This window comes from Molossus molossus, unplaced genomic scaffold, assembly GCF_014108415.1.
Source record: "Molossus molossus isolate mMolMol1 unplaced genomic scaffold, mMolMol1.p scaffold_m16_p_31, whole genome shotgun sequence".
NCBI lineage: Eukaryota > Metazoa > Chordata > Mammalia > Chiroptera > Molossidae > Molossus > Molossus molossus.
Window position 1 is genome coordinate 71,584 of NW_023425368.1, and position 20,685 is coordinate 92,268.

At 66.2% G+C, this 20,685-nt stretch overlaps 1 protein-coding gene across 1 annotated transcript in view; it reads left to right on the forward strand.

Annotated features, from left to right (window-relative positions):
- Positions 1–2,728: 2,728 nt before the first annotated feature.
- Positions 2,729–20,685, forward strand: part of KCNQ1 (potassium voltage-gated channel subfamily Q member 1) — a 283,407-nt gene continuing 265,450 nt past the window's right edge. Inside the window, exon 1 of the mRNA XM_036281174.1 lies at positions 2,729–3,060. Within this exon, the coding sequence (XP_036137067.1) occupies positions 2,729–3,060 (332 nt within the window). The remainder of the gene's footprint in view (positions 3,061–20,685) is intronic.

The following is a 20,685-nucleotide window of genomic DNA, read 5'->3' on the forward strand; positions in this document are numbered from 1 at the left end:
CAGCCCCCCCCATGTCTCCGTGGCAACAAGGCCAGGACTCCTAGAGCAGGCTCCCGGGAGCTCAGGCGCCGCCTCCAGAAGCCTCCCCAGGTGCTGGGTGGCAACTCGTTACAATGTTTCACACCCGGAACCAGGCACAGAAGTACAGCTCCTACCGCGACTGTATTCACCATCAGCTCCACAATGGCCAATTGAGAGGCCGGCGGGTTTATCTGCACCTTGACTCCGGCCCCTCCCTGTGCATTATTGATAATGTTCGTATTAATAATGGGCTGCATGCAGCTGCACCATAACACTGAGGGCGTTTGGGTTGTTTCCTGTCTGTCATTAACACAAGGGATGTCGCAATGAATGACCCTATGTGTAAATCATTCTCTATTTTTCCTCGTATCTCCGGATCAGGTCCTAGGCGGGAACTGATTTGCTGGGTTCAATGGAACCTGCACTTTTGTTAACACCGCCAGGCCCCTTCCCCGATGACGCGGGCGCACCTGCTTCCCTCGGCCCCGCCCATGGAGCCTGAGGCTGGCGCCTGGACTTTCCCTGATTGCCCCGGTCAGCAGCGGTCTCAGCCCTTTCAATGCGCATTTTTCTTGTTACAAGTGACGCTGGATGACTGAACCCATCCTTTGCCCACTTCTCCATAAGGCAAGCATTTTTCCTCGGTTCGAGATGTTCTTTTTTAAAACTTTTTAAAAAATTGATGTTAGAGAGAGGGAGAGGGAGGGAGAGATAGAAACATCGATGAGAGAGAACATCGACTGGCTGCCTCCTGCATGCCCCCCACCAGGGACGAGGCCCACAACCCGCGCATGTGTCCTGACCGGGAATCGAACTGGCGACCTCTTGGTGCCTGGGTCGGCGCTCAGCCACTGAGCCACACCGGCCGGGCAGTTTGCGATGTTCTTAATGTATCAGTGCTATTCATTTTTTGCCCGTGATTTAACCTACAAGGACAGTTCCCACTGGTCCCTTCTCCATTTCCTTTGCCGATTCCAGCCACTGTCTGGGTTGCAGACAGGTGGGGACCTCTCCCCACGCGCAGGTTGTTGAGGACCCCCCCCCTTCCTTCTGGTAGAATCCACACGGCTTCACGTCTGCGATTACCCTGCAGCCTCTCAGTCATTCGAAGTGTATTCTCCTGCGCTGTCTGCAGCTGAATCAACCTCGTCTGTTTTTTCTTTCTCCGCAGGTGTCCTCCCACGGCCTAGGAGAAGGCCCCCCTCCCGTAGACACTGTTCCCTCACCGCATTCATTCGGAGAGCGTGGCCAGGTGAGAGCCTGCTGTGCGCCCTGGCGGTGCCCTGCGGCCCGGCCCTCCTCTGGCTCTCTGCCCGTTTGCCTCCGAACCTACGCGCCTCCCAGCAAGGTGTCCTCGCTGCAGCGGCCGGCTTCTCTGGTGCCCGGCACAGGCTGGGACCCTCATTCATTCTCCTGCATGAACTGCCCACTGTGTGCAGGCACCACGGAGGGTGGGAGTCAGGGGAAGGGCCGAAACGGCTCTCTGTCCACCGTCAGGAGCTGACTTCCTGCTGGGGTTACGGTAGATAATTCACCCCGGGGTGCTCAGTGAAGACCTGGAAGTGTCTCATAAGTCACAGCACCCTGACATGGCGGGGACAGTTACGCCTGGTCCCAGCAAGGTGTCTGGAGAGAGGCTGCTTCTTCGTCACCCTATCTCCCACCCCCCCATGTCCACTCACTGTGCAGGGACACACCCAAAGGCCGGTGCAGCGATGGCCAGAGGCCGTGTGGGGGCTGGAGTGACCTTCTGACCTCACCCCTCCTCTACACCCACCCAACCAGGGAAACCCACTGGGTGCAGAGGCCGCTCTGTCAGGCCAACAGGACAGAACAGCCATTCCCCATGCCCCTAGGGAGCCAGACAGTCCACCCACCGTGCTTGTGGGCCAGAACCCAGCCTTGCCCTCTCCAGCAGGCCCCACTTCCTCCCCACCCACAGGCCTCCCCCTGGGCTGCCCCTGACCTTCGATGGCCCCCCCTTGCCTCCCAGGTCGGACAGCCCTAGTGGGCACTGACCCCTCGGCACCCCAGGGGAGCTCAGAGTGTTCAGGGACTAACACACTATCTTGCAGGTGTCAAGAGGGTTAGTCCGCCAGCGCCTCAGGGCGCCCCTCCTTCCCCTTTTGCCCCACTTCTTCTTGGGAGAGACTCAGAGGGGTAAAGGGGGAGCTGGGCCCTAAACTGGGCTTCTGACTGAGCTGCGCCTTCTTCCGGGTTCAGCTAGGGGCTCTGCTCTGGGCGGAGCAGGTGGGCGTGGGGACAGGTACGTGGGTGCAGGTGGGCCTGAGCAGGTGCGATGGGGCGAGCACGTGGGAGCAGGCGGGGCCCAGAAAGTGGGCGTGGGGCGAGCACGGGAAGGGGCGAGGGCGGGGCAAACAGGTGGATGCGAAAGGGGCGGGTCGGGCAGTGGGCAGAGACGGGGCGGGACCCAGCCGGTGAGCGGGGATCCTCGCAGGCTGGGGCTCTCTGCGCGCCCGGTGGCCGGGGGCGGGGCGTCTGGCCCGGGGCGGGCCGCTCAGTCCCTGGGGACCGGCCCGCGGCAACCGCCCCCTCGCGGCCCCGCCCCCCACGCCCGAGCAGGGCGGGCAGCGGCCCCCAGCCGCGGGGCTGGCATCAGAGGCCGCCCGCGCTGTGCCCCGACGCCCGCCTTGGCTGCAGCTCCCGGTGCCGCCTCCCGGCTGGCCCGCGCGGGCCCTGCCTGGCCATGGCCGCGGCCTCCTCCCCACCCCGGGCCGAGAGGAAGCGCTGGGGCTGGGGCCGCCTGCCGGGCGCCCGGAGGGGCAGCGCGGGCCTGGCCAAGAAGTCCCCCTTCTCGCTGGAGCTGGCGGAGGACCGCCCGGCGGGGGGCGCGCTCTACGCGCCCGCCGCGCCGCCCGCCGCCGACCTCGGCCCGCGGCTGCCGGTGAGCCTCGACCCGCGCCTGTCCGTCTACAGCGCGCGCCGCCCGCTGCTCGCGCGCTCCCACCTCCAGGGCCGCGTCTACAACTTCCTCGAGCGCCCCACCGGCTGGAAGTGCTTCGCCTACCACTTCGCCGTGTGAGTGTCGCCGCGCCGGCCGCGCCCGGGGCTCCTCCGCGGCCGGGAGGCTGGTGGGGGCTGTGCCCGCGCCACCTGCAGCCGCCCGCCGGCTGCGTGCCCCCCGCGCGCTGGGAGGGAAGGACGGGGTTCGTGGGAACAAACCCGGCCGCCCCGCGGAGCCTGGCCCTTGAAGTTCAGGGACGGTGGTGCCTGACCCCTGGGGGACACCTCCGGCTGAGGTGGGAACTCCCCGCTGGCCCTGCCTGGGCATGTGTGCCAGCTGGGGAGGAGTGCCCAGCCCAGAAATTGGCTCCACTCCTCCTGGAGGGACGTCCAGGTGTCCCCCATTCTGGGAGGGGATGTGTGCTAGGGGAACATGCCCTTGGTGCAGGGGAGACAACTCCCCAGGGTGGCTGGCACCCTCGAGAGGGGAAGGCTGCTCCCCCAGCAGCATCCCAGCCGCTCCAAGGTGCAGGCAGGCCCCTCGGGTGGGCTCCCGGCCAGCGGGGGCAAGGCTGCCCTGCAGGGTGGCGTTCCTGAGGGCCGGCGTGGTGGCAGCAGCGAGTGTTCACACCTGGTCAGGCTCATGAGAACCTGGAGGGAAGCAGAGGAGACTGAAGGGCACATGTGGGGGGTTCCAGCTGTCAATCAGAGCAAGCTGTGCCCTATCAGCAGCCCCTGCGGTTACCAGGTGGCTCCAGCTCCCAGGGTGGCATGCCTGCGTGGGGCAGGGCAGGCGCTCCATTGCTCAGGGACAGGGGCACGAGGAAGTGAGCTCCTCAGGGCTCCCCTCCTTGCTGCCGGCCCCCACTGCCAGGCTGTGGCCCCAGTTCTCGAGTGCCTGGCCAGCTGCCCCTTGGTAGGGTGCCAGCTCCCACTCTCTGAGCCTTCACTTGGTCGTCCCCATGCTGATCTTGGGTGCTGCACGGGTGGCTTCCTTCTGCCGTCCGACTGTCATTGCTCAGGCCTGCTGCCTCTGCTGCCCGGGGTCCTGTGCTCTGCCATGGGGGCCCCTGGGTGCAGCGGGACCCCGGCCCGCCCGGTTGGAGCATCACTTTGGGCAGGTGGGGCAGGAGGGCGAGGCAGCCTCTAACCTTGGTCCTCTGGGAGCGAGTGCGGCTAGTGCCAGGGTGGCTGCCCTCCGTGCTGAGAGGGGCAGGCCTTCCATGGCAGGAGCGTCAGAAAGCAGTGTCCCCAAAGGCATGGATGGGCCACCGTCTTGGAGCCCCCCCCCCAGGCATGGGAGGCTCGTCTGCGGGAGGGTGGCTCTGCCCCAGGTATTAGCAGCAGCAGTGCTTGTGTTGGGATGTCTGATGTGGTGACCTCAAGGGACCCCACCCGAGTCCCAGTGCCACTCTGCAAACACCCAGCACTGCCAGGCTTGCGGTGTCACTGTGCAGGGGGTCCCTCCTGGCCGTCACCTGCAGGACCCCACACACCTTGAGAGGCCCGGCGGTGGGGCCCTGGTGTGGGCCCTGTCCAGCTGCCTCTCCGTCCTGTGGCCCTCGGTGCCCGCTCCCAGCAGAGACGGGAGGTGTGGGCAGAGGGATGCCAGGTAGGGCTGCAGTGCCCCCCAGCCCGAGGGCCACCAGACACCCCCCAGGTTGGGCCCTGGGGACCCAGGCCGGGCGTGCGGCGCGGGCGGCTGCCGCAGCGGTGCCGGTGGAGGAAGAGGGCTCGCCGCGCCCCGAAGGAAGTCTCTGCTTACACTGTGTTTTCTTCCTGGTTCCGATTGTTCAGCTCTCGGAAGTTTGCTCAGCAGACTGCCCTTGCCTGGCCTCCCGGGAGCTGGCGGGCAGGGTGGCTTCCCTGCAGGGGACCGGGAAGGGCTGCTCCTGAGGTGGCTGTGTGACCCTGGGCCATTGTTTCTGCTCCCTGAGCTCCGTCCCCTAAGAGGCGGCCCAGGGGAGTACGCCCGCTGAGGTCCCCGGGTGGGGGCACTGCAGGTGGACACTGGCCAGGCAGGTGCCCCGCGCCCCGATGTCTCCAGGAGGGCCCCAGGGCCCCAGACACTCTGAGGGGACCCGCCTTTGAGCAGGGGTTGCAGGGGTGGCCTGGGGCTGAACCCCATGATGGGGTGGATGGCAGCCCTCCGGCAGTACCCCAGAGCGCCAAGGAAAGAACCCTGTCCTCGGTGAGGGCTGTAGAACGTGCCACCTGTCTGGCTGGGCCCCCAGGCGAGGACGAGCCTGGCCTTGAGGCTGAGCCTGCGTGTGGGAGTGGAGGTGGCAGCCGACTCGGCGGCCCTGCAGGGCGGGCACACTCTCCCAGGCGCGGTGAGGGTAGCAGCCAGGATACCCTGTCCCCTCCTCGTCCCCTTCTCATCGGGGACCCCCTGCCCCATCCTGTGTGTGCCTGGCCTGCCCTGCCTGCTGGGCCAGGGAGCAGGACGCCCCGGACACAGCTGCGGCCCACGCCCACGGGGCTTCCTGCCTCCCCGCCTCCCCATCCTCTGTTTCAGTCACTCGCGCCCCGCTGTGTGGCAGTGCCCACCGGCTGATGGCCTCGGGGTGAGTGGGGCGTGGGTCGGGTAGGGGAGATGCCCACGCTAGAATGGGAGCCTGGGTTCCCGTAGTGACCGGTCCCTGTGGAGGGCAGAACCCTAAGGCTCCTCACCCGTCCCTGGCTGCTGAGGGACTTCGAGTCACGGGAGCCCCGAGGAGCCCCGAGGAACCCACACCGCCCCTCCTGCCTCCTCCCCCCGCCCCCCCCAGCTCTGGGCTGCAGGGTGAGAGGTGCAGCCCTTCTCCAACCGTTTCTATCCCGCCCTCCCCCTCCCCGGCAGCCGTCTCTCTCTCCTCTCTCTCTCTCTCTCTCTCTCTCTCTCTCTCTCTCTCGCCGTGGCCCCTCTTCCACGACTCGTTTCCAGCCGCAGTGCTCGGCGGGTCCCCATCAGCATCCACGGGGCCAGGAGGCGGGAGAGGAGGCGTTGGGCGGGGTCCCGGGCGTGAGTGGGCAGGGGCTGGGCTCGCAGATGGCTGGGTGCCCTCTCCCCACCCTCCGGCCGCTGCCTGTCCCAGAACTTTCCGGTGGCTCTGGCGGCACCTTCGTGTGGTGTTAATCATTGACGGTGCTGGAAGGCGGCCCTGGCGGTTTGTTGGGCTGAGCCTGCCCACCTTGCCCAAAGTGAAGGCCAGTGGACCGGCCACGTGCCCGCTCGGTGGCTCCGGGGCCGCCTGGTGGCTGGCTCCGGGGAGAGGCTGCTGCGGGGCGCTGGCCCGGGGACAGTGAGGGAAGCAGGCAGGATGTCCCGTCCCCTCCGCATCGGGGACCCCACGCGGTGCGTGGCCCTGGGACGGAGGACAGGCTGCTGGTCTTTCTCCACGGCCCCCGAGACCACCTCCTGTTCCTCGGTCCCCGTTGCCGGTGACTGACAGCTCCTGCTGCAGCGTTCCTGAGCCTCGGGCCTGGTCCCCGGTCTCAGCCGGCTGTCCACAGACCCCTCGCTGCCCTGCCACTGTCCTGTGTCTAGAGCCGCCGCAGCCTGGCGTCGGAGGGCTGCGGGCATCCCTGGGGCTGTGGCCACCAGCTGGGCAGGAGAGGTGGGCTCGGCGGGACCTCGGGGCCCCGGAAGGTGGGGGAGGGCCTGGAGAGCCCAGTGGGAGAGCCGGCGCCGCGTCTGGAAGGCCCTCCAGCGTGCCCTCGGGTCTGGGCTCAGGCCACAGTGTGGGATGTGGGGCAGGGACGGGCCTGGTGTCCGAGTGCTGCCCTGTGGCTGGGCCACCTCGCCAGGTGAGCTCTCTGAGTCTCACCTTCTCCTCTGTGACAGGCTTGCTGTGCCAACTGCACTGCCGGGCAGGGGTGCGCAGGGGGCAGGAACATCCACCCACGTCCCGAACTCAGTGGCTCTCCGTGGGCTGGGCCGTGGCCTTTGCCTGCCCCCATGAGCGTGCCGAGGGTGCTGGAGGGACAGGAGGGTCCCTCTGCACTGCGACTGTCGCACACTGAGCCTCAGCCATGTCCCAGGGCTGGGAAGACAGACTTGGGCCCCTAGGGCTGCCGAGCTCTCGTGGGGAGACCTGCGGGGGGTGGGGTGGGGCCGGTTGGGTGCTGGGGCCCCAGCTGCTGAGGGCGCTGCGGGACCGGCCACCGTGTACGCCGGTGGTGTTGGCACATGGGCTCCTGGTGGGTTTGCGCGGGTCCCCTTGGTCTGGGTTGAATTGTGCCCCCCAAAACAAATGTTGGGCCCTGGCCGGTGTGGCTCAGCTGGTTGGATTGTCGTCCTGTACACAGGAAGGTTGGGGGTTCAATTCCCGGACAGGGCACATACCCAGGCTGTGGGTTCGATCCCAGGTGGAGGCGCATATGGTGGATAAACGGTCAGTATTTCTCTCTCACGTCGATGTGTCTGTCTCCCTGCCCATCCCCCCTCTCTGAAAATCAAGGAACATGTCCTCAGGTGAGGATTTTTTTTTTAAAGTATGTTGGAGTCCTGACCCCGGCATCTAAGAATGTGGCTGTACTTGGAGATGGGTCTTTAGAGAGGTGATTGAGGTAAAATGAGGTTCCTAGGGTGGGTCCTCGTGCAGTGTGACTGGGGTCCTTGTAAGAAGAGGCGAGGACACAGACACGCACAGAGGGACGACCCTGTGGGGACACGGAGAGGACGGCCGTCCACGCCAAGGCCGGGGAGGAGCCAGCCCTGTGACCCCTGGGCCTCCAGCCGAGCCTCCCGGGCGTCACAGGGTCTGTGTGGGTGGCAGGGCCCCTGGGAGCTGTCTTGACTTCACCTGGTACCAGGGTCCCTGGTGTCCAGCACGAAGCGTGTTCCCTGCTCCCGGCCCCGCTGCAGCCGGGGGTGAGGCCTGCTGCCCAGCAACCCCGAGCCCCAGTCAGGCCGGGGCCGGGGCCGCCCACGTGCTGGCATTTCCGCCCAGTGGCCTCCTGAGCGTGGGAGACGCCTGAGCTCAGAGAGTGATGGGCAGAGGCCTCCGGGACCCTCCTGTGTCTGCTGGGAGCGCTCTGGGGGCCCTGAAGGCGGGGTGCTCCTCAGAGCCCTTCACCCAGCCCGCCTGGGTCCGGGGTCCAGCCTGTGAGAGCGGGGCCCGCGGCTGCCCGCCCCGGGGACTGGGACCCTGGAAGAGACCCTGACACGTGGCTCGTGCTGCCCAGGAAAGCTGGTCCGTGTCCACCCGAAGCTCCCACGATGCTCTTCAACCTGCAGGCAAGGAAGCCTCCGGGCGTCAGGGGCATCCTCGGTGCCCCCCACGTGCAGGGGCTCCCTCCAGCAAGCACCTGGCAGCTAGCTGCTCCCCACCTCCCAGCTCGCCTGCCGGGCACTGCCTCTCAGCAGTGGGCTCCCTCCTGGTCACCCCACCTGCAGGGTTGGGGGCTGAGGCGTCCCTGTCTCCAGGCGGCCCCTCTCGCTCGCTCTCCAAACCCCACTCTGGGCAACCGAAGAGCCCTCAGGACGGTGGCTTCCCACACGTTCCTGCCGAAGCCGCCGCTGAGCCCCATGTGGAATCAAAACAGGAACTGAAGCCAGGCCAACCAGAAGAGCCACCCCCGCCCCCCGCCCTTGTTGGGAGCACCCCTCCCCGGAGCACTGCCCGCGACGGCCCCCTTCCCCTGCAGGCGATCACAGCCTGCCCGTACGAGGGAGCAGAGCCCCGAGCCAGGGCACAGGCCTCTCCCCCAGACGTGCCCCCAGCCGGCGAGGGGAGCGGCCGGGAGCCCACCACAGCCTCGGGTGATGCCGGAGCAGCCCTGGCAACCACCTGCTTTGATGCTGGATCCCGACAGGGATTCTTCCGTCTTCTGTTCTCTTATGTCCCCAGCCTGGCCGCTTGTCAAGTCACAAGTCACACCCACACTCTCGGCCGGACGGCTGCAGATGTTATAAAACACACAACTCGGGTCATCACGACAGGGAGGCACGGCCCTGCGCACGGCAGTTGGGCCTCGGGGCGGGTGTGCACGCACCTGCCTGTGACGGGGCGGCAGAACCCGGGCAGCGTCTCCAAGGGCTAAGAAGACGGGCCTTTCACGTGTGATGCCAAGGAACTGGGCTGGCACGAGGAAGGAGGTCAAGCTGGACCCGCTCCCCGCAGGGCACACCAGGGCGAATCCCCAGTGGGCTGGAAAGACGGTCCTGAGCCAGGCGGGTGGAGGAAGGAAGGAAGGCATACGGAGGCTGCTCGGCGGACGACGGTTACGTCCTGACGGCACCGGACGCTGGTCGAGTGTGGGCAGGACACTCGGACACCACGGCTGCACGGACGTCCCTCGCACAGCTGCACGTGGTCCCCAGCTGAGGGGTGTTCAGGCTTCCGTGTCCCAGCTCTCGTCAGCACAGCCGTGCGCAGGTCCCCAGAGGAGAGGGCGATGGCTGCCGTGGAGCTAGAGGAGGCCCTGTACCCCGGCCCGTGTGGACGAGGGCCCCTCAAGGGAGGCTGGGTGAGCGAGTAGATGGCTGGACAGACAGGAGAGATGATGGGTAGAGGCATGGATGGGTTAGGGCAGACGGACGGGTGGAACGATGGATGCACACGTGGACAGGTGGGTGGGTGGATGGATAGGTGGGTTAGGGGGGATGGACAGGTGGGTGGATGGATGGGATAGGGCAGACGGACGGGTGGAACGATGGATGCACACGTGGACAGGTGGGTGGGTGGATGGATAGGTGGGTTAGGGGGGATGGACAGGTGGGTGGATGGATGGGTTAGGGCAGACGGACGGGTGGAACGATGGATGCACACGTGGACAGGTGGGTGGGTGGATGGATAGGTGGGTTAGGGGGGATGGACAGGTGGGTGGATGGATGGGTTAGGGCAGACGGACGGGTGGAACGATGGATGGACACGTGGACAGGTGGGTGGGTGGATGGATAGGTGGGTTAGGGGGGATGGACAGGTGGGTGGATGGATGGGTTAGGGCAGACGGACGGGTGGAACGATGGATGCACACGTGGACAGGTGGGTGGGTGGATGGATAGGTGGGTTAGGGGGGATGGACAGGTGGGTGGATGGATGGGTTAGGGCAGACGGACGGGTGGAACGATGGATGCACACGTGGACAGGTGGGTGGGTGGATGGATAGGTGGGTTAGGGGGGATGGACAGGTGGGTGGATGGATGGGTTAGGGCAGACGGACGGGTGGAACGATGGATGGACACGTGGACAGGTGGGTGGGTGGATGGATAGGTGGGTTAGGGGGGATGGACAGGTGGGTGGATGGATGGGTTAGGGCAGACGGACGGGTGGAACGATGGATGCACACGTGGACAGGTGGGTGGATGGATGGATAGGTGGACGGTTGGACAGATGGACAGGTGGGTGGATGGATGGATGGGTTAGGGCAGACGGACGGGTGGAACGATGGATGGACACGTGGACAGGTGGGTGGATGGATGGATAGGTGGACGGTTGGACAGATGGACAGGTGGGTGGATGGGTTAGGGTGGATGGACAGGTGGACAGGTGGGTGGATGGATGGATGGATGGGTTAGGGTGGATGGACAGGTGGACAGGTGGGTGGATGGGTTAGGGTGGATGGACAGGTGGACAGGTGGGTGGATGGATGGGTTAGGGGGGATGGACAGGTGGGTGGATGGATGGATAGGTGGACGGTTGGACAGATGGACAGGTGGGTGGATGGATGGATGGATGGGTTAGGGTGGATGGACAGGTGGACAGGTGGGTGGATGGGTTAGGGTGGATGGACAGGTGGACAGGTGGGTGGATGGATGGATGGATGGGTTAGGGGGCATGGACAGGTGGGTGGATGGATGGATGGGTTAGGGGGGATGGACAGGTGGGTGGATGGATGGATGGGTTAGGGTGGATGGACAGGTGGACAGGTGGGTGGATGGATGGGTTAGGGGGGATGGACAGGTGGGTGGATGGATGGATAGGTGGACGGTTGGACAGATGGACAGGTGGGTGGATGGATGGATGGGTTAGGGTGGATGGACAGGTGGACAGGTGGGTGGATGGATGGGTTAGGGGGGATGGACAGGTGGGTGGATGGGTGGATGGGTTAGGGGGGATGGACAGGTGGGTGGACAGGTGGGTGGATGGATGGGTTAGGGGGATGGACAGGTGGGTGGATGGATGGATGGGTTAGGGGGGATGGACAGGTGGACAGGTGGGTGGGTGAATGAATGAACCAGTGTAGGGAGCACTGGGCGGCTGCATGTCATCCAGCGCCCCCTGGGCACCCTGCTCAGCTGCCCACGGTCCTCAGAGGGGGCTCTGGAGAGGGCTCGTCGGTGGCTGTGGCCCTGGCCAGCCTTGCCCCCACCGTGGTTGGGTGGGTTGCTGTCCTGTGGTCTGTCCTGGTGACAGAAGCTTTCTGTGTGTCCTGAGCCAACATAGCCAAAGCCTGAGACTGAGAAGGTGGCAGAGTCGCCAGTTCAAGGAGGAGACCCAGCCCCGTCGACTGTCCAGGGGGTGTGAGGAGCTGGGTTCTGGATGAATGTGATGTGGGTGGACACGAAGGCTGTCCCCGAGGCCACTGTGTCCCTGCACATGAGGTGGACGGGCCTCTGGACCCGAACGTGGGCGGCCAGTGGGGTCAGTTGTGGGGCCTCAGTCTCTGGCATCGATTCACAACTCCTGTCCCCCTCTGACGGGTTTAGCCTGAGCCCCACTCCTGCCCGGGGGCTCCCCGTGGAGGCCTCAGTCTCTAGAGCCGTGGTTCTCAGCCTTCCTGATGCCATGACCCTTCGATACGGTTCCTCGTGTTGTCTGTGGGCACATCTGCATGCGGGCGGCCCCCGGAGACCGACAGGAGCGAAGTCTCGGTTCCTTAGACCATCGGATACGTGTTTCCCGGTGGTCTTGGGCGACCCCTGTGGAAGGGCCGTTCGACCCCCAGGTTGAGAACCGCTGCTCCAGAGTGTGCTCTGGGCTGTGGGGTGTCATCTCTGAGCGGGGGGCCAGCATCACCGCGCCTCCGCGTACGGGTGCAGGGCCGGTACAAGGGGCCTTGCTGCTGTGGGCGCGTGCCTGGGGGGGTGCTCCCGGGTGCCCCCGCCTGAGATTCCAACAGCTCTGGGAGGCAGGCCCAAGAGGGAGGGAGCTGCTGAGGCGGGCAGAGGGCGGGTGGCATGGGCCGGGTGGCTGTGTGCAGACCCAGGTGGGGCTGGCCAGGAGTCCAGGGTTCTGCACCAAACAGCCACGGAGGCTCTCGGGGGCGGGGTCCCGGCTGGTTGAGTCGCTCAAGCGGCTGGGTTGGGGTACAGGCAGGGGGCCTTCTGGAGACATGGAGGGCAGGGTGGGTTCCAGAGCCCAGGTCGCGTGAGCTCAGTGGGGACCCTGGCACGCTGCTCTGCGGTGCCTGACCTGCTGTGCGCCCTCGGGAGCGGCCCGTCCCTACCTTGTCGGACGGGATAAATGGGAGATGGGGACGTGGGGGCGTCCCCGAGTCCCCGAAGCCCAGGAGCTGGGGGCTGCTCTTGGCCCCCGAGTCTCCCCTGGATCAGAGGCTGCTCAAGGTCCCCGTGATAAACCCGAGGAGGTGAGGTACCTCCTGGCACCTCCTGGGCAGCGCTGGAAGGTCCTGGCTGCCCTTGGCACGGGGGGAGGGGCAGTGCTGGGGGCTCCGCAGGCCTGGCTGGCCTGTCCCCAGGGCAGGCCCCGCCTCCTGTGCTCTTATCAAAGCCTCCCTGCCAAGCTCCGGCCACCTCAAAGTCACGCTGCCCCAGGGCTTGAGGTGGCGGTCACTCAGGGACTGTGGCTCCGGGAGCTCCGGGAGGGGCCGAGCTGAGGTTTGGGGGATCGAGGCCCCACTTCCTCCGGCAGGACCTTTGCTGTCTGCGCTCTGGCCCCCGTGAGCACTGGGCTGCGAGGGAGCCCCCCTTCCCTGCGTCCTCCAGCCCAGCCCACCTGCTGCTTGTCCTGAAGTCCCCAGCGTCCTGACCTGGTCTGTGTCGAGCCATCCATTTTAACAGGGCCCTTGTCCTGGGCCACTCTGAATAAACCCAGCCCAGCCCCCAGCGAGCCCCCCGTGCCTTACTGTCCCCCTCTGACGGACTTGCAGTTCCTGGGGGGTGACGCTGGGTCCCTTGGGTGTGGGTTCTGGGTGGTAGTTTTTAAACTTCTGCTTAATCTCAACTTCCTACTTTTAACATATGGGTTGTTGAAAGATCATAGGTGGTGGTTTTATAAAATGAGTGACGAGATGGCCCCACGGTCATGCCCCCTGGAGTTTTCTAGCTGTTGTTCCCCGGGCGGATCGTCCCAAGGGGGGTGAGCACGGTATTCGGCCACATGGGTAACTGGTCTCCGGACAGGGCCCTGGCCGAGCCTCGGGGCTGTGCGGGGTGGGGAGGGCCCTGTGGACGGGACCCCAGCCTCTCTCGGGGTCAGGATCCTGCAGCCCATGTCAAGGTCCCCGCTCACCCAGGTCTGGGAGGACCCGCGGGGGAACCCCACCCAGTGGCTCTGTTGGGAGGCGGGGAGGACATGCCCATGGAGCTCTGGGCCCGCCACCTTCAAAGGCCTGACCCCTGAGGAAGGAAGCACATCCCTGGGGACCCCGGCACTGGGCTCACAGCTGGTACTGTGGCCCTGACCTGTGTGACCGGCCTGGGAGGCTGGCTGCCGCCCTGAGGCCAGCAGTGGGGCAGTAGGACAAGGTGGCCCTCTGCCCAGCTGGTGGCCCCAGGCGCCCACTGCTCTGTGGCCACCAGGCGAGCCGGGTCTGATCCGAGGGGTCACACCCACCGGGGCTGAGGAGAGACACTGGCCCAGAGTCCGAGGGCTGGGGGTGCAGGGCTGGTGCTGGGCCCCCCGGGGCTCCCTGCCTGGCTCTGTGCCGGCCCCTCGCTCCGGTCCTGCTCACACCGTGTGCGCTGGACAAGCCACGTCCTGGGGGCCTGCGGGGTGCTGGTGGCTGCTCAGGGCAGCTCCCCCAGACCCAGGGAAGGCCACTCCTCCCGGCCTGCTGTCCCCAGGGTGGCTGGAATCGGAGCCCCAGGGATGCTGTCTGGGTGGGTCTGAGCCCAGCCTGCCTGGGTGGGCGGGCAGGGCAGAGGGGTCCGGAAGGGGCCGGTGGGCTCTGTGCTCTCCAGGGAACTTGCTGGCCCGAGGTGTGTGGGAGGCGGTCAGGGAGGAGATGTCCTGGGCCCCCACAGCTGCCCAGTGCGCCCCACGGGCGAGACCAGCACACACCTTGGCCTGCAGCCCGGTGCCCGCTGCGTGGCTGGGGACAGGGTGCCTTGAGCCTGTGCGGCCTCAGGGTGGCCAGCCCTGCCGCTCACCGTCAGTGCCTCCTGAGAAGGTCGCGGTCATCTGGCCAAGGTGGCCGAGCTGAGCCTTCCCGGGTGGTTCTGGATCCGGACGGTTCTGGGGGCACCTGCCTGGCTTGTAATCCGACCTGCCTCTCCCCAGGGAGCTGGGGCCTTCCTGCCCCTACCCTGGTTGGGGGGTGCAGTCAGGGCTGGGCGCCAGGGCAGAGCAGCTGTCCCAGGTCACCCCGGGAGATTCAGGGGCGTTCTGGCTTCTCCCGAGGTCTCTCTGCCCACAACGGGTGGCCGGCAGGCTGGACAGTGACCTTCCCTGCTGAGGAGGTTCGGGTAGGCTCCAGCCACACTGCCCCGGCCTGCACCTGGGGGAGGTGACGCCTTGGCCAAGCTCCAGCCTGGACAGGGTACTGTGGGCGGTGAGACACCCCGGGCCCCCCCCACGTCCTGCAGAGCCCTGGGGTGTCCGCCACTATGCAGGAGTAGGGCTCCCAGAGCGAGAGGCACGGAGGAAGTGGGGTGCTGGGGGTCCTTCCTCATGGTCTTGGGGCCACTGTCCTCAGAAGGGAGTCAGGATGGTGCCATGGACATCTGCCCAGCCTCACCCAGGGGATGTGGCCCGGGAGGCCGGAGACCTCTCTCGGGAGGGATACCAGCCTTTGCTGCCCGGGGCTCCTGCCAGGAGAGCAGAGGGGGGGCTCTGCTCCCGGGGGCAGGCTGGCATCGTGGTGGCTTAACCTCTCGAGGCCTCACCACTGCTCTGGAAACAGGGGTCACGAAGTCTTGGGTGCATAGAGCACTCCTGACGTTCGGCTTCGGACCCTTCTCTGTGGGGCGTCCTGGGCACTGAGGGTGTCTGCAGCCTCCCTGGTCTCCACTCCCTGCGTTGTGACAATAAAATCATGCGAATATGCTCGTGTCCCTGGGGGCTGAGCTCAGACCCCTGTGTGGGGAGCAGGTGCCAGAGGTCAAAGGGCACGTGCCGGCCTCGGGACCACCGGGCTGGTGGGAGTCCTGAGCCAGCCAGCCTGCCACTGGGTGGCCCCCGGGTCCTGCGGGGACGGCCCTAAGGGAGGGTGGTGGTCTGCCCGAGGATGGCCCAGGCTCCCGTGGTTCTCCGTGGCCCACGGGCGAGTGCCTTGCGGTGGGTGGGGCACAAGAAAAGCCCCGTGATGATGGCGGTCGAGGAGGGAGGAGGCCGGGCTGCCCGGGAGCTCTGGGCCCCGGGCCCAGCTGACCTCAGCTGCAAGGTCCCAGCCCAGCGTCCAGCTCAGGATTCAGGGACAGCCACGCCAGACCCGGACTTGCAGAGAGGCGCCACGATCCCGGGTGGACGGCAGTGGGGTCTGTGCATCGTGCTGAGGCCCTGGGGTGGGACACGGGCTGCCCGCCCGGGCCCCACCTCACTGCTGGTGCCCTGGGTGCACAGCTCTGGGGGATTCGGGGCCCAGCCTGGCCCAGGCCTTGCCCTGCAGGGGTGCCAGCCACCCCCGTGGCCCTGCCCCACTACCCTGTTCCTCCTGCCCTGGCCCTGGGCACTCACCCCGACACCACAGCCCGCCCGGTCACTTCCCAGGGGCCACTGCGCTCCCGTTCTGTGGCCTGCAAGGCCCAAGGTCCGAGGATCCCCGGCTGCCTGCTCCGGGCGGGCAGAGGTGCTGGGGCCTGGCCTCCGCTCTCCGGCGCTGTCCCCGCCCTGCTCCCTGTGAGCGCACCATGGCCCCCCACCCTGGCAGGGCCTTCCCGGGCATGCTCGGGCCGCTCGGGGCTGCAGGAGCACCAAGGGGTCTCCCAGGCGGGCAGGCGGTGACCTGAGGTGAGGGCCAAGCTATGGCGGGAGAGAGGGACGGATGGGGCAGTGGGCTTATCCCCTGTGGCACCTCGGTGTCCAGCGGGAGGTGGGCGCCTGGAAGAGGCCAGCACTGGCTGGGACTATCTGCTCTGGGCCCCTCCCCCTCTGCTGCCCCTCTTCTCTGGATCACCCGGGATGGGGTGGAGCTGGGGCTCGTTGGGCCCATTGTCCCCGTTGCCCGGCCGGACAAGGCTGTCCCAGGGGCTGTGGTGTGGTCTGGAGGGTCAGCTGAGGGGCCACAGGAAGGCAGATAAGACTCAGGAAGCGGCCCTCGGACACGGGGCCCCTGGGGCCCTGCCGATGGCGTGGGGGGCAGCGGGGGTGGGGGGAGGCCGGCCTCACCCTGCCCTGGCCATGGCCCCTCCCCAGAACAGCTCGGGTGGGACCGGCTCCACCGAGGTGTCACTGACACAGGACCGCGCCGGCCTCCACCTTGCATGCACTCGCGAAGACACAGTCGCCACGGCCTGGTGCCCTGTCCCTCTGTGAGCCCTCCTGCCCGCCCCCGGCCACCCCCAAGTGAGCACCCGCCTGCCTTCCGTTTCCTGGGTCGGTTTTCGTTTTGTAGCTTCTCAGAAAGGACAGGGGTGCGGGCCTGGTCCCCTCCCTCACCGGCGGAGGGGTGCGGGCCTGGTCCCCTCCCTCACCGGGGGAGGGGGGCCGGCCTGGTCCCCTCCCTCACCGGGGGAGGGGTGCCGGCCTGGTCCCCTCCCTCACCGGCGGAGGGGGTGCCGGGCTGTGGTCCTCCCTTTGCTGCTGCCTCGTGGTCCTCTCCCCACGGCCCCCGTTTCTTTGTCCAGGCACCTGGTCCCCTGTGGCTGGACATCCGGGCTGTCCCCCGGGTGGGCTGTCTCATGGAGAGCTGCAGAAGCAGGGGGACAGTCTGTGTGGACTCGGCTTCACCTCCTGGGGTGGGGGAGCTGGGGTGAGGAGCCCGGGGGGATGGAGGAGCACATGGGCGGCGCCTTAACCTCAGAGCGATACCCTCGGGGTGCGGGGGCCCCTCGGGGTGCGGGGGCCTCACAGGGATTTGTTTGAATTTCCCCAGCGCTGACGCTGAGCCTGTCCGCGTGCTCACTGGCCGTCGGCTGTCCTCTGGGGAGGCGGCCCTCGTGTCCGGCGTCTGGCAGGAAGCGGGGCTGTCCCTGGTCTTGCTGGTGAGCCCCAGCAGCTCGGCTCCCTTGCAGACAGAGTGCGCTTGGGCCTCGCCCGGCCAGGTCCCCTCCAGGCTGGTCCCTTCATCCCTGACTGTCTTCAGAGGGGAAGGCGGTCACCTTCCTGACGTCGGATTTGCCCTGTTTGGGCGAGCGTCCAAGGGCCCCTTGCCTAACCCGAGGGCACAAAGCTCCCGGTTTTCTCTGCAACCTGTGTGGTTTGGTTTCCACTGAGGCCCGGGTGGGCGGGGGGCTCCCGGCTGTGCAGGGCCTGAGCACCTGCACCCCCCGCGTGCAGCTGTTTGCTGGGGGCCCCGCCGTGTCCAGGGTCCTGGGCGTGATTCAGGAGCCGACTCCCTGCCCACCTGCTGGCAACAGAGGCCGGTCCTGGAAGTGCCAGCAGACCCGGCGGGACCCACGGCCCCGCCTCACTCCACACGCACGTTCTGGGGTTGTGTACGTGTGTGTGTATGCATGTGCACATGTGTGTTCGTGTGTGTGCACGTGTGTCCTTGACTCACACGGGGAGAGAGCAGGAAGGGGCAGAGAGCCCCAGAGGCTGGCCTGTGCATCTCGGGGCGAGGTTCCAGACTAACGGCCTCGCTCCGAACGCCGGGCTGGGTGTGGGGCGGCCCAGGTGAGCCCCGGAGGAGGACGGACAGAGGTACCTGTCCCGTTGTCCAGGGACTTCCTGCAGCTGGCGGTTCAGGTGAGGTGCCAGGAAGGGTGCAGGGCCGGCCGGATTCTTCTGGTTCAGGGTGCTGAGGGTCAGCCTTACCCCTGGCTGACCCCGCGTGCACCGGCGCAGTGTGGACTCGCTCCCAGGGGTCTCCCCATCCCGCACTGGCCTCCTCTACAGTGGGGGCCGCGGCGCAAGGGCAGAGCCAGCTGGGAGCCCAGGTGCTGGACTTCAGAGGTGTGCGTGAGGCGCCTGACTCGGGGTGCACTTTGGTACTGCAAAGCACACAACAGGAAATGCACCGTGTTAACCGCTGGAAAGTGTGTTTGGTGCGTTCGCCACAGTGTGTAGACATCACCTGCCTGAGCCCCTCGTCACCCCGACAGGAAACCCTGTGCCCCCGGCAGCCAGACTCTCCCGTGTCTCTGGACTCTCGGCTGGTCCTTTCCGACGGCTCCTCCAGTGGCGGCAGGGGTCAGAGGGCATTGCCTTCAGGCTGATGATATCCGATGGTCGGACGGACGCCATTCCGTGTGTCCGCTTCTCCGTCCGTGGACCCTGGGCGTCTGAGCTGTGGGCTGTGCGCTGTGCCACCGTTTGTTTGAACACCTGGTTTGGCTCCTTTGGTGTCTGTACCCAGAGTGACCGAGTCAGGTGACTGCCAGTCAGAGCTGCTGAGGGCCCCGCCCTGCAGCAGGGCCGGGGCGCCCCACTGGCGGTGGTTTGCATCCCATCGGCCCCTCCGGCCGCCCCCGCCCCGTCCCACTCACTCTGGCCCTGGACGAAGTCTCCTCTGCTGCCCCCCACCTTAACCTCATCACACCGGGTGCCGGGCTCTCCCAGAGCCAAGTTCCGCCCTCGGCCTGGAGGGGCAGCAGAGCCTCAGGCCCCAGTTTCCACCTGTGTGAGAGAGGGCCACACCCACGGCCCCCCAGGCTGTAGGCAGGGACGGGTGTGCCCCAGCACTGACCCTGGGGAGGGGCTGCCTCCCAGAGGGCTGGCAGGAGATTCCTCCCTCCCCTTCTCCCCTTCCCACCACATGGGTCCTTCCCATGCAGGTGCCAGCCCTCGCTGGGCAAGCTGCCCGCTTCAGCTTGTAAGCTCAGTGCTGACGTGAACGCCAGGCAGACAAGGCAGAAAACTGCAGACCGATGCTGCGCCGCAGAGACAGGAAAACCCGAGGCACACCAGAAGTGCATGAGCACCCCCACAGTGCATGAGCACCCCCACACGTGGAAGCAGTCCCTGTGATGACATCAAGCCCCCGCAGGCCCACTGAGCACCCGTGTGTCTGTAGGTCAGCGGGGCTCCCCGCGGTCGAGTGCCCGCCGTGAGGGTGGAGGGATAGAGGGCGGCCTCAGTGGCTGGGGTTCCGCTGGCTCACAGCCTCCCCGTGGGACTGGTGAATTACAAGGAAAGTGCCACTTTCTGGAGACAAGACCAGGAGACACCTGCCCTCACCCTGGCGGTCAGCCGTTCCAGGAACGGGACAGACCCACGTCAGAAACCCCAAGGGGGTGTCCCCAGTTAGCTGTGTGCTGGCCAGAGACACATGCCTGGTCTAATCGTGGAGGGGACCAGCAGATAAAGCCACACTGAAGGACAGTCTCAAAGCTGAGTGCTTCAAAAATGTCAAGGTCAGCAAATGTGAAGAAAGACAGAACTGTGCAGGGGAGAGAGGGAAGAAGGTGGGGTGCTGTGGGGAGCCGGTTCCGCCCCGCGGAAAGAGTCCTGCAGAACTGGGGTGTGCGCGGGGGGAGGCGTCGGTGTGACGTGTCCTGACTTTGCCACCCCAGAGGCCTGCGCGCCCCTGAGACGCGCCCTCGGAAGCATCCCGCAGGAAGAGGCCGGCTGTCTCCAGCTCGGTCTGGGAGGCTCTGGAAAGCCCCGGAGGGGAGCGTGCTGGCAGCGGCCGGGACACTGGCGGACCGGACCGGGGCCAAGGGTGCTCAGGAGCTCCTTGCGCTGTTCTAGCGACTGTCCTGAATGTTTGAAACGAAACCATGTGATGCAGTGACCACAGCCGCTTCGGCTTCCTGTCGGCCGCGGGAGGGGGCGGCACCGGTGGAAACGCACTGATAAGGGGCCTGCGCCCGAGACACGGGTGACGCGCCTGTTCGGTAGCTGCTCCGCCCCGTCTCCCCACACAGGACAGGAGGCTCCCGTTGGGTTTTACAGCTGAGAAGTGCGGAGAGACCCTTCGGACATTGTAGCGGAGAAAACCAAAGTGGCCCTACCACCATCTGGAAGTGCCTTGCTGTCTTTTCTCCAGGGTAGCATGTGCATGCGTGAGTGGGTACACGTGCATGTGTGTACATATGCATTGTGGGTGCATGTTTGTGTGCGACGTGGGTGCATGCATGTGCACACATGCTCACACGTGTGGGTATGTGTCCACATGTGTGTACATGTGCATTGTGGGTGCATGCATGTGCGCGCACAGGTGTGGGTACATGTATGTGCACTCACATGCGTGGGTGCATGTGTGTGCACATATATGTATGCGTGTGCACACATGCCCACCCGTGTGGGTGTGCGTGCACATGCTCATGTGTGTGTGTGCACACACATGTATGTGCTCACATGTGTGGGTGTGTGTGTTTTTAGTGTGTGTGGACACACCTGGTGCCTCAGCAGTGAGGGTGGGTCCACAGCTGGACTCTCTCCACACCCTGTGGCCACTTTCCTCGCCTGTTTGTGCCGCAGTCTCTCCAGCTGTGACGTGGGAGTGACGAGGGTGCTCGCCTTGGCGGTCGTGAGGGTCAGGAGAGCT